This window comes from Cryptomeria japonica, chromosome 1 (assembly GCF_030272615.1).
Source record: "Cryptomeria japonica chromosome 1, Sugi_1.0, whole genome shotgun sequence".
NCBI classification, from domain to species: Eukaryota; Viridiplantae; Streptophyta; class Pinopsida; order Cupressales; family Cupressaceae; genus Cryptomeria; species Cryptomeria japonica.
In genome coordinates this window covers 31,728,709-31,741,015 of record NC_081405.1, presented here as the reverse complement: position 1 = coordinate 31,741,015, position 12,307 = coordinate 31,728,709, and the positions used below count along the sequence as shown (strand labels likewise).

The 12,307-nt window shown below is 34.0% G+C and overlaps 1 protein-coding gene across 1 annotated transcript; it reads left to right on the top strand.

Moving 5' to 3' along the window:
* The first annotated feature begins 4,449 nt into the window (after positions 1 to 4,449).
* Positions 4,450 to 7,889, top strand: LOC131048665 (pectinesterase). The gene is made up of 3 exons (XM_057982710.2): positions 4,450 to 4,796; positions 5,257 to 5,875; positions 6,962 to 7,889. The coding sequence occupies exons 1-3, from the start codon at positions 4,518 to 4,520 to the stop codon at positions 7,630 to 7,632; spliced, it is 1,569 nt and encodes a 522-aa protein (XP_057838693.2). The 5' UTR covers positions 4,450 to 4,517; the 3' UTR covers positions 7,633 to 7,889.
* Positions 7,890 to 12,307: the final 4,418 nt, after the last annotated feature.

The window sequence follows — 12,307 nt, the reverse complement described above, 5'->3', positions numbered from 1 at the left end:
ACCTGTCACAGAAGGAGAGAAGCAAAAATGCTATGGAGGCCAGAATTTAGAGATCCAGAAAAGAGGATTCATATTGATTGTGCAACAAGAATGCAATTCAATCATTACAGTTGTTTTGAAAATACAAAGAGAGAATTCTTATAAAAGGATACTCGAAACCCTAAAGGTGAAAACCCTAAAGAATTATAAGATTCCTAACTTTAGCTTAAGCATCTCTATAATAGACTAATAATTAAATAAATAATTATTAGCTAATAAAATATGACTCTAAAAATAGGCAAGGAGTGAATAATGTAATAATCATTTGTGTAGAGGATTTGGTCGATCATAGGTGATCGAGTTGGGTTTATGTAAGAGGTTTTACACCTCTGGTATTGAGCTTAACCGAAATTGTAATCTGACATGTTTGATGCTATCACAGGCAGGTTCTCTTTCTGGTATGTTGTCCAAATATTTTGAGGTGGTTAACCTCTTTGTAGTTAGTGAGACTCCATTGTGATGAACAGTGCGCTCTAGGCAGTGTGCCTTCTTGCATGCATGTATAGGCCCCTATTGTAATCATATACTTTCTGCAGAAGTATCATCTAACTGTGGGTAGGGTTTCCCACCATGGTTTTTCCCTTTACTGGGTTTTCCACATACAAATCATTGTGTTATGGGTTATGGTTGCATGATATTGATTCTCTGGTTTTCAATTATTCTTTAATGCTTTATCATTTATTCCGGTAAAAGGTTTTAAGTGCTTTAATTCACATAATCTATTGACAATTGATTCACCCCCCCCTCCGCCCTCTTAGTTGTCCATTGGTTATCCTAACAGGCTTTACTCACTATGATGTTCTTAATGGCTTTATCAAAGGTATGAAAAAAGATGTTAATTATTTTTGGTCTGTCTTATCTTGTGAAATTCTTTGGACCATTTGGAAGTTTTTTAATGAGGCTAATTTTTAGAATAGGGGTAGAGTGCTTATTGAGTCTCTTAGGAGACTCATTTTTTACAATGTTGGCATGAAGGTTACGTTGGTCATGAGGCTCTCTGTGGAAAAGTTTGAGAGGTTCATTGAGGAGGGCACGATACAAGTCTACCTTTCAGAGCTCTCCCATGGGTATACCTGGACCAAATTTGCAAATGAGCAGTCTTCGTTCATGAGTGCACTTGAAGGCTATGTTAAAGAGATCAATGAGAAAAGACAAGAAGAGTTGTAGTAACAAATCCTTGCCAAAGTATCAATTGTGGTTCAAGAGTCCAGGACATCTATCTAGATGGAAGGCCCAAGGGGTTGGACCTCTTCAATTGATAGTTAGGACAATCGCAGTGATGATATTCCTAGATTTTGTGCCTTCATGTATATAGGCTATCACTTGTTGTTTAGTGTAGTTTTGATGCCATGTAATCTATTATGATATGTTGCCATGTACATTGTTATGTCGTTGTATGTTCTCTAGACTAGATAATTATTGTTTACTACTTAGGCTTGTTTTTAAACTGAGTGCTCAAGTTTAAATGCTTTCTATTTGACAACCTGACCCTCATTGGTGATTTTATAATCTGTTTGGTTGACTTATACTTAATAGAAAAAAAATTATGATTATAAAATTTTACAATTACATTTTTATAATATATTATATTTTATAGCAAAAAATATTAAATATAAAGATTAAATATAAGATATAAAATATTATTAATAGATATTATTGTTAAGATTGTGGGTCCCACTATCCCACTATCATATATTATATTTATATTTAATTGTGTGATATATAAAGTATATTATATTATACAATATATATTAATAAATATAATACTTATTATATAACTATATTGTATTTAATTAACTAATTCAAACAACCATTCTTATTCTTAGCATTGAAACATAATAATAGTTAAATTAAAATCAATGATAATAATAATACTTATCTTATTAGATTTACTACATCTATTACAATATTATGCACTTGTTGCCCTTGGGTTCATTTTTCTTGATCTAATTGATATCTCATTTTATATTTATATGTATTTCATTGTATTTTATTTTTAGGCTAATTAAAAACTAATTTTTATTCTTTTCCTTGTTGTGGTTTTATATTATGTTACTATCTCTCTCCCTTCTCCTTTTAAGTGGTCCTAGCCTACAACTATTCATCTTTTTTTATCTCTTAGCTCTCTTTCATCTTGACGATGGATCATAGAGTGTGTTCCAAAATATTTTGCACGATCGAAAAACTTGCACATCTAATCCAGAAGCAACATCAAACAAATTATAGATTGCAAAAAAATATTATATCAAATTTAATATGTTAGATTAGTTTCCCATTTTTTACTTTAAACAATTAAATTTGAAAGTTATAATTAATTTCCATTAAATAGCTTACATTTCATGATTAAATAGATGAATTTGGGTGTAGATGTAATACTAATTTATTAGTCAAGTTGATTATGAATATAATAATATTAATTAATATAAATTATACAACAAAAAATTAAAAGTTGTTTTAGTTGTTGCAGATGTTAAAACCATGAAGAATGACAGATGTTAAACCATGAAGAATGACCATGAAGAAAAAATAATGAACCTAGAGGTGGCTTTGGATAAGGTTAATGAGAAGTTGAGAGTTGTTATTGTTGTGAATAGAATAGTTATGACTAATAGCACGAAGGGCCTTTGAGGATTGAACAAAAAAGATCATCAATCTCTTAATGTTTCCCCCTCGGCCACTCATGCTTCCCCCTCCATTTCGGTTTGCAGCAAAGGCAAGGTGAAGGAGTCCATTCTGGAAGGCAAGATCTAGACTAATCAGGGACCTTTAGCACGAACTCACAGCAGGGATAAAAGGTAAGAAGGTCAAAGCTAGTGATATGGAGGAGCTTGCTGATATCAATAGGGCTTTTATTGATAAAAATGTTAAGATTGTTCAAATGCTGAACAAAATTGTTTAGTTTATGGGTTGTTAGACCCTATTTTTTTATTGTTTTTGTTTCTACTGGCTTGTCATGGCTTGGCATCTAGTTTGTCTTTAACGACTGTTTCTTTTTGTATGGGTTTTGGGTCTCTGTGAAACCTATTCTACTCTAATCAAAAACTTAGAAATCTACCTTAAATTTTTTATTGGAGGAAAATATAATACAAACTAATCCGTACCATTTTCATTTTTATAAGAGTTCTCTATGAAAATGTAGACAGATAGTGTATGGGAGTATCCTTCAAACATCTAATACAACATAAAAGATAAATTAAAAATAATAATTTTTTTTAATATTTTAAATTTTGTAAAATTAAAAATATTTTTCTTCAAGGAGTTCAGATGATTATTAGTCATTAAATTAATCTCTTGTTTCTACCATAAGGTCATTAGATTAATTAACCTAATGAAAATAACAACAATATGTCTCTTGCTAAAATCTTATAGAAAATTTTAAAGATTAAATATTCTACTTCTAGGGCCTAGGATTTTGCCGCGACTCCCACGAAAGCTTAAAAGAAAAGCTCCAAGTAGAATAGCTTGGTACTAATGAATGTGTCTTGTCTTTCATCATAAAAGACAAGTGTATATTCACAAAATCTTATTATGGCTCTCATATAGCCGTGTCCAAGGGTACTTCAGATTTTAAGTCTCACATCTGAGAGGTGTGAATCTACGGAGATTGACGTATTGAAGAGGAATTAAAATTAAAGAGAATTGTGATAAGAAAGAGGAAGGTCGTCCCATACTGAGCTGTCTACATATTTGAGGACAGTTGTTCATTTTATCTATTGAATAAGTTAAGACTTACGATAAAAAGAACAACAATCTATAAAGAAGCTGTGTATGAAAGATAAAACAACAGCATCAATACAATGATTAACCTTCAAAATAAAAAAAATATGATTAGTTTCTAAGACATGGAAACATTGATGATGCAATGATCAATCTTTTAATGTAAAAAATTCAAGAGCAGCAATACAATGATCAACCTCAAATGAGATAAACACCTCAGAACAAAACATCAAAACCATGAAGTGGGGTTCACTACAAAAAGTCAGTGCTCACACTTATGATTAATAGACAGCTCTTTAATGGAATGGTTGCTAAAGAATTTTCAGTATGTACAGCTTGTGGGCTCACCCACAATAGTCACTGCTGACGCTTTTTATTACATTAGTAGGAAAACAAATGTGTTGGGATTCCCATTTCAACTTCTCTGCTGTCATTTTGCTTGCTTGAAATTCGTTTGCAATCAATCCAGTAAATACTGGCAATGATTGTATAAGTAATTCTAAATATTCCTTCAAAAACTGTTAACACGAGTGATTCATAATTCATGTCACATCAGTAAATGTAATTCTACAAAGACGCACGAACCACTCTGAATCGACCGTCCATTATCCACTTACGCGCATTGGCAATCATAGAATTTGACCAAGATATTTCAATTATAAATACTGAAAGTCCGCCTACCAAGAATTCCATGGTGAGGGGGAGAAAGTCCCACAATCCGTGTTGTACAGCGTTAGTGGAGTGACTCGTTTGGTGTCAAGATGAAAAAGATTGTTGGTGCATTGTTTGTAGCCAGCTTTTGCTTCTATGTACTGCTACACAAGGGTCCAACCCCTGCACGGCGCTTTGTCAGAGGATTGTACGAAGAGCTAGCCTTGAATGTGGTTGATTCTGTGTGTAAGGCTACGCTTTACCCAAATGTGTGCTTCTTAACTCTTCATGCTCTTAACCCTCAAACCACTACATCTGGAGGGTCCATTAAGGATATGGCCATAGTTTCGCTGGAAGTGAGCCTTCAAGAGGTTCAAAAGCTCTCAATGGTGTGTTGGCATTTCCAGTAATTCTTTCCACTTTCACAGTTTGAAGTCTTTACTTTACTTTTAAAGCTATGAGATTTCCACAATTTATCTTATATTCTTATGTATTTTTTTTGGATTCGATTGTATATCTAATAATACAAATTTTTCAAGAAATCTAAGTCTTCTATATAATAAGATATTTATGATTTTTTTATTATTTGATGAAGAAGTTCTTCTGATCTTTTGAATCAGTAGAATAATTTTTATTTATGTTTTAATTTTATGTTTCTTTCCTGATGATCTTGCAGTTGAGCAAAGCTGAGATTAGTCATGATGCAAAGCTCTATTCAATTCATTTATTACCAATTAATCTTGATTCTTGATCATTCCACGAAAAAGTTCTTCTCTTTTAAATCAATAGAATAATATTCTATTTTACTTATGTTTCAATTTTATATAATCTTTCATGGTGGCCTTACAGTTGAGCAACGATGAGATTAGTCATGGTACGATTGAGGATTGTGGGACGCTATTTGAATCTTCGCTTCGCCATCTGAACGGATCTTTGGAAATGCTGAGGAAGTCCGGGGAGTGGAAGAAGGAGCAGGCAGACGACGTGAAGACATGGCTCAGCGCTTCACTCACCGACCTCGATACATGCAAGCAGCCATTTGAAGCACTCAACACACGTGTTACCAAACTGGTGAGCAATTCTCTCGCCATTGTCAACTTAATTCCTGTTCTTGTGGGCTCCATTCATCGCCGCCTTTTATCCGAAGCACCATCTCTGGAAGATGGTTTCCCAAGCTGGTTGTCTCCCAACGATCGGCGGCTTCTTCAGAGCCCTCCTGGAGGCGGCGTGGCGGCGGACGTGGTGGTGGCGGCGGACGGCACCGGGAATTACAAGACCATCTCTGAAGCAGTGGAAGGTGCTCCCAGTAAGAGTAATGGGAGATATGTAATCCATGTCAAAGCTGGTGTGTACACAGAGCGTGTTACCGTGTCGAAAGATAATATCATGCTCATTGGAGATGGGAAAGACGCTAGCGTCGTTAGTGGCAGCAAGTCTGGATCTTCCCTCAAGTCCATTCCAACTTTCGGTACACTATCTACCATCTATTCGTCCTCCCACAAGATCATAGGCTACATGTTTAGCTCTTGCTTTATATTATTTTTAACATACACGTTCGAGCAATATGCTCTGAATTTTGATTCGTTTAGGTAGATAAGGTTTGTCTATGATTATATAAGTGATTTGGAAAACTTGTATTCTTGAAAGAATAAGTTTAAATCTTTCAAGACGTTGGGTATGTATGTCTTGTTTGTTTCAAGATGTTGGGTGCCTCCTATCCTATATAAGGTAGTCACATATTACTATGAGTGATCTATAGATCGAAAAAAGATCACATGGTATTGTGGACTATCAAAGGATCCATTTCCATTTCTATTTTCAGATGGGTGGGTTTTGGCTTGTTTAAGTGGCTCATTCGATATCACACTAAATTTTTCAAGTAAGACCAACCTATTAGTGTCACTAATAAATGGGCCCTAATACTAAAAGGTGGGCAATATGCTAGCTTTCCTTGGTAAGACCCACCTACGAGTAAGATTTCACAAGAGTGGCCCATCTGAAATCATATTAATAGGTGGACCCTACTTGAAAAAATGTGATTTCAAATAAACCACCCAAACAAGTCAAATCATGTGAAATCATATTAGTAAATGGATCAATCGTGAAAAAGTAGTGTTATTTCAAATGAACCATCTTAATAAATCAAAACTTAAGAGTTTGTTGTATAAAGCCAAAATCATCTCTAATCATATAAATATTTTATAATTGTATTTACTATTTTTGAGTGACTAATAGATGGACATTAACATTAAAATGTGGGTCTTACACTAACTTTTTTCAAACAAAACCCACCTATTAATGTGATTTCACACGAGAACCTCATTTGAAATCATACTAATAGATAAGACGCTCTAAAAAAGAGTGATTTAAATGAACTATCTAAACAAGTCAAATCATCTCATATCATACTAATAAATGAACGCAGATGAAAAATAAGTTTTATTTGAAATGAACCACCTAAACTTAAAACGTGTTACTTAAAAGTCAAAATCATCTCTAATTGCATTTAGAAGAATCTTCAAAAGATTTTAGTAGTCTCCATGCTTGGTTGCAGCTGCGACTGGGAAAGGATTTATTGCACGGGACATAGGATTTGAGAACACAGCAGGAGCAAACGACGGCCAGGCCATTGCGCTCCGAGCGGCATCAGATCAATCAGTGTATTATCGTTGCAGCCTGAAGAGCTACCAAGACACTCTCTACGCTTATTCTCTTCGCCAGTTTTACAGAGAATGCGACATCTATGGCAGCGTCGATTTCATATTCGGCAACGCAGCCGCAGTGTTCCAGAGCTGCAATATAATCTCCCGTCAACGTGGCGGCGGGAGTGCAAACTATATTACGGCGCATGGGAGAACTGATCCCAACCAAAATACGGGCTTCTCCATCGATGAGTGCAAGGTCACGGGTTCGATGCGCACATATTTGGGAAGACCATGGAAGCAATACGCTCGTACGGTATTCATGCAGTCTTACTTGGATGGTAGCATTGATCCAGCTGGTTGGTCCGAGTGGTCGGGAAGTTCTTCCACAAAAACAGTATATTATGGAGAATATATGAACAATGGGCCAGGCGCAGGAGCTGCAAAGCGAGTGCAGTGGCCTGGATATCATATCATTTCAACTGCAGCAGAGGCCACCAAATTCACTGTAGCAGAGCTCATCTCTGGAAACTCATGGTTGCCCTCCACCGGGGTGGCGTTCCGAGCTGGTCTGATCTCATGAAGGCAACTGGATTTACTTTGCAATGCGTTATATATTGCAAATATTCTTACTATTCAAAATTTCATATGGTAGATGCATATATAGAACAATTGTACATGATTTCTACTGGTGAGATTGTGTATGATTTCTATTAGCACGATTGTGTAATAAACAACTGTGTATGATTTCTATAAGTGAGATAGTGTGATATGTTAGTTGGTTTAAAGATTTATGAAATCAAGATATATTACAAATAAAGTTGTTAAATTCTTTTTTAAGATTTTTTGGATGGAGGATTTTTTATTTACAAAATTGTTTTTTTTGTTATTTGATATGGGAGTATGAGTCAGGCTGAAACGGCCAGCCTTAGATCACACACACTAAGCAACATATTAAGTCTAGAGAATGTTAGTCAATTTTAGTGTTTAATGCTTTTAAGCCTAGAAGTGTATTCTTAGTGTGACCATACACATTAAGCCTAGAAAATGTTAGTCAACTTTGAGTGTTTAACACTTCTAAGCCTAGAAGTGTAAGCTTAGTGTGTGTGGTTTTATCCATTCCAGTTGAAACCTCTTGGGCTAAGGAGTCAACGACTCAGGGGTATCCATTCCACCAAATGAGTCAAGGACTGAGGGGTGTCCATTCCACCAAACTCAATAGGGGCATGATCTTAGCCTCATCTCCTACGATGTTGGAGCCTTGCACTCAACAAGACTTGATCCCTCGTGGGCTCATTAAGAACCATTCAACTTCACTAGATCATGGGCCCATTGACTTTTCAAATTTTTACTTCTAAATGATGTTTGAATGTTGAAATTACACATTCTAATTTAAGAAAAGTTAATATTGTATATATTAGTTTGCACAAACATAACTTTTCTTAAATAATCTATGAAGGGAAAATATAAAAAATATATTATTTAGTATCTTTTATAAAATGTTATCTTTCTTATTGTCAATTTTGATTTTTTTTAACAAATTTTCATGATTCCCCATTCTTATGTCTTTGAAACTTGATAGATGTAAATTGACTGCAACATAATAATTTTTTTTTTAAAATGGATAATTTATTTTCATCCTTAACATAATTTTTAAATTACATAATAAAAAATTGGCTAGATAATATAATTTAAGCAATTACATTCCATGTACAACTAAAATTGACCCCAATATAATTATAAATGTTAATGATTCCTCATTCTTATGTCTTTGAAACTAATAGATGTAAATTGACTCCAACATAATACAATTTGAAAACCAAATGGGTAATTTATTCTCATCCTTAACATAATTTTTCAATTATATAATAAAAAATTGGTTGGATAATATAATTTAAACAATTGCATTTTGTACAACTAAAATTGACCCCAATATAATAAACAAAAAATTTCTTTTCATAATGTTGACCCACAACCTTTTTAAATACAAAATAATGTTATCACGCAATGGGACAAGGAACAACCAAAAAGTGAAATGAAAATAATTGAACCCACTAGAAATTGTTTTATAGTCAATATGAATGGAGTTAAAAAAATCCATCAACATTACAATTAATTGTAAGTTCAATAGTTTACATCATACTAATAATTTATTCACAATCATTATTTAATAGAATTGGAGATTAAATAATGCCAATATGTATTAGAGACATTGATCTAATTATTTTCTTTTTTCTTTTTCATTAATTCATTTATTACCAACTAATAAAATGTATAATAACAATTAAATATTTATCTTAAAAAAAATTATACCATCATATGACTACACCACAATTTAAATATTGAAAAATAACATGAAGAAAAATAAGATTTATAGATTGATATTATTATTATTTTTTTTTTTTCTATGGAATTCTAAGATCAATTCATTATTTATTTATTTTTCTAGGTCATAAAATGAACTACTAGCATACTAAATAAACAATTTTGCATATTTCTTTTACATTTACATGATTTTCACAACCTCATCTTACATGGCTTTAGATAATTTTGTGAGACTATCTTGATATGGCACTTAATTTAACCTAGTCTTATTTGAGAATCTTGATAAAATTAGGAGAGTCCCAAACAATTACAAAACTACCACACAGGCACACAAAAGGGAGTAACTCACAAGCAGTGAGACCACCAAGACCAAAAAACCAAAAAAGGATAGGCTCTTTTTTTTAAGAGGCTTTTGACCAGAGCAACTAACCAGCAGGAACAAGGGTCCCAACCCAACAAAATCACATAATTAGAATCAAGGGGTTTAGAAAGGAACCCCAAACCATCTTTTTGGAAAATCCCCTTGAAATGGAACCAAAACAGCCAAGGGCATAGTAAAAAAAAAGGTATATTTTGAGAGGATTCAGACAACATTTTACCTAAAAGATCACCTTGAGATGAGACTATCTTAGACAATGAAGGAGGCCACAAAGATCTGGAGGCATTCAGATACCTTTTGCTAGTATAATCATGTAGCCATTCCAGTAGAACATTAAACAATATACCCAAAGAATGGACTAGCACAAAAAAACTCAAAGGGTTTCGAAAGGCATCCCTAAACCTTTTACTGGGAAATATCCCTACAAACAAAGTATAATGGACCACCTCAATAATTTTGTTGTTTACAGTACCACTAAAAACCAAAAATCCAATATTTGAAACAAAACTAATAGAGAAATCCACTTCAACCACAGGAGGGAGAGGGGACAGTAAGGCAAGTGCAAATACCAAGAAGATATCAGTATCACCCAAATAAAGTCATAAAACCACCATAGTAGTAGGCATACAAGGAGTAGAGCCCTCTCTAGTAATGCCCATGTAGGAGAACCAACCCTCAGTGCACACAACCCAAGCCAACCCACTACACCAAATCGAATTCTAGTAATTACATCATCATCCTCAAAATCTCTCATGGCCAAAGGAACCCACAAAATCCCTCCTCTAAAGTAGAGAAGCATAGAGAAGCTGAGATCTAGAACCGAGAGGCCCACCTAGAGAACCTTGACCAAAACACTATGTATGGCCAAGTATGCCTCTCTATCACCAATGTTACCAACTTCATATACCTTTTCCTCCAAAGTAAAAAACTTGGAAGCCAAAGGAGAGCAAGAAATAGTGACCCAAATGGATCTCAACCCCATAAAAAAAAAACCGCTTCCAAAGAAGAAAACTCCACCTCCATAGGAGTTTGAAGAGAGAAACAAAGGAATGAACATTAGAACCCCACAAAAGAGAAAAAACACAAAGATCTGGGTAGCAAAAAAATCCAAAAAAGGAGAACACAAAAAGCCACCTATCACACCACCAACCCTCCATTAGATCCACACAAGCATGCTCCATGAGGACCATGAAGAACCAAAACATGCTCAAGGCACTAAGAAAGGAGGAGGAAGAATCGAGGAAAAAGGCCCCAATGATCCCAAGGAAACCCCTCAATAATCCATGCAGGATAGACCACATAAAGCCAGCCTTGCAACACACAAACCCCCTACAAACAACAACCAATGACCACTATACTAAGAAGACCCACAAGGGGAATAGGGTTGATAGTAAGGCACAAAGAAGGCTTGCAACCAACAACAATACAAGGAAGAGAAATGACCTTCCTCCAACACAAAACATGACACCTCATAATTGGAAGCAAACACTGCATGGCCGAAAGAAAAATGACCCATGAAAGGGCCACACGATAGGACGGTCTACCAGGCCTTCCATGGTTATCCTCATCTTTTTCTCCATCACCATCATCCTCATCTAGATCCTCTACAACATCTACTCCTCCCAAAAACCTAGCACTCGACCCACTCTCTCTCATCCTCACTAGATAAGGTCATAGCATTGACCTCTAGATTTTTCTAGTTTGGATCAATTGCTATTTATAATTATTTTCAACTAGGATTAAATTATATGGTCCAATCTAATCTATTGGGTAGGCTATATGGCATCTGTTACTCTACCTTTTATAAAACTCAAATTATTATTTTTTATTTGACCTTTGTCAAGGTTAATTATTGTCTTAAAAACATAGGCATTTTTTTTAATTGATCAATTATAAAATTATATTTATTGACATTTTTAGGTGATTCTAAAAAAAGATTAGTTAGAATTTTTTTTTTTAGTAAATTTTAGAAGCATTCATGAATATACAATATATTTAAATATTGTGTTATTTTTAATATATAAATATTGTATATCATCAAGTTGGCATGCACCTCCTTATAAACATGTGTCTTCGTTCAATATCTTGAGTACAATTAGAAAATAAATAAATAAAAATCAAAATTCTACCCTTCATCTTAAAGAAAATTCTACTAATCTTCTAAAAGATAAAAATAGTTAGAGATTGTGCAAAACTACAACCAAATAAATATTATATTTCTTTGCATTAATCTACTTCAAGTTTGATTATATGTAGTCAAATGTAATTACAAATATAACAACAATAAATTTTTTTTTTATGGTTCATAGATTAAATGTGAGAGCCTAGGATTCAAAACTAGAATTAGATTGCGCTACAATTTTAACAAAGAAAACTATTAGAAAAATATATTTCATAAGAGGTTTAATGTTGGAAATTGTCTTTGAAGAGTAGTTGAATGGTTCATAGAAAGTTTCACTTTGTCGTAGTCACTTTGACACTAGGATGCTAGTGAAGGTTGCCTAGGCAATAAAGAACTAGTAAAGGTCTCCAAAATAATGTAATGCTAGTGTTT

What these genes read in the sequence shown, in the direction of transcription:
- LOC131048665 (XM_057982710.2), top strand. Translation starts at nt 4,518, where the DNA reads ATGAAAAAGATTGTTGGTGCATTGTTTGTAGCCAGCTTTTGCTTCTAT. An exon ending in AGGTTCAAAAGCTCTCAATG is followed by an intron (nt 4,797 to 5,256) that starts GTGTGTTGGCAT and finishes GTGGCCTTACAG; the next exon opens with TTGAGCAACGATGAGATTAG. An exon ending in CAAGTCCATTCCAACTTTCG is followed by an intron (nt 5,876 to 6,961) that starts GTACACTATCTA and finishes GCTTGGTTGCAG; the next exon opens with CTGCGACTGGGAAAGGATTT.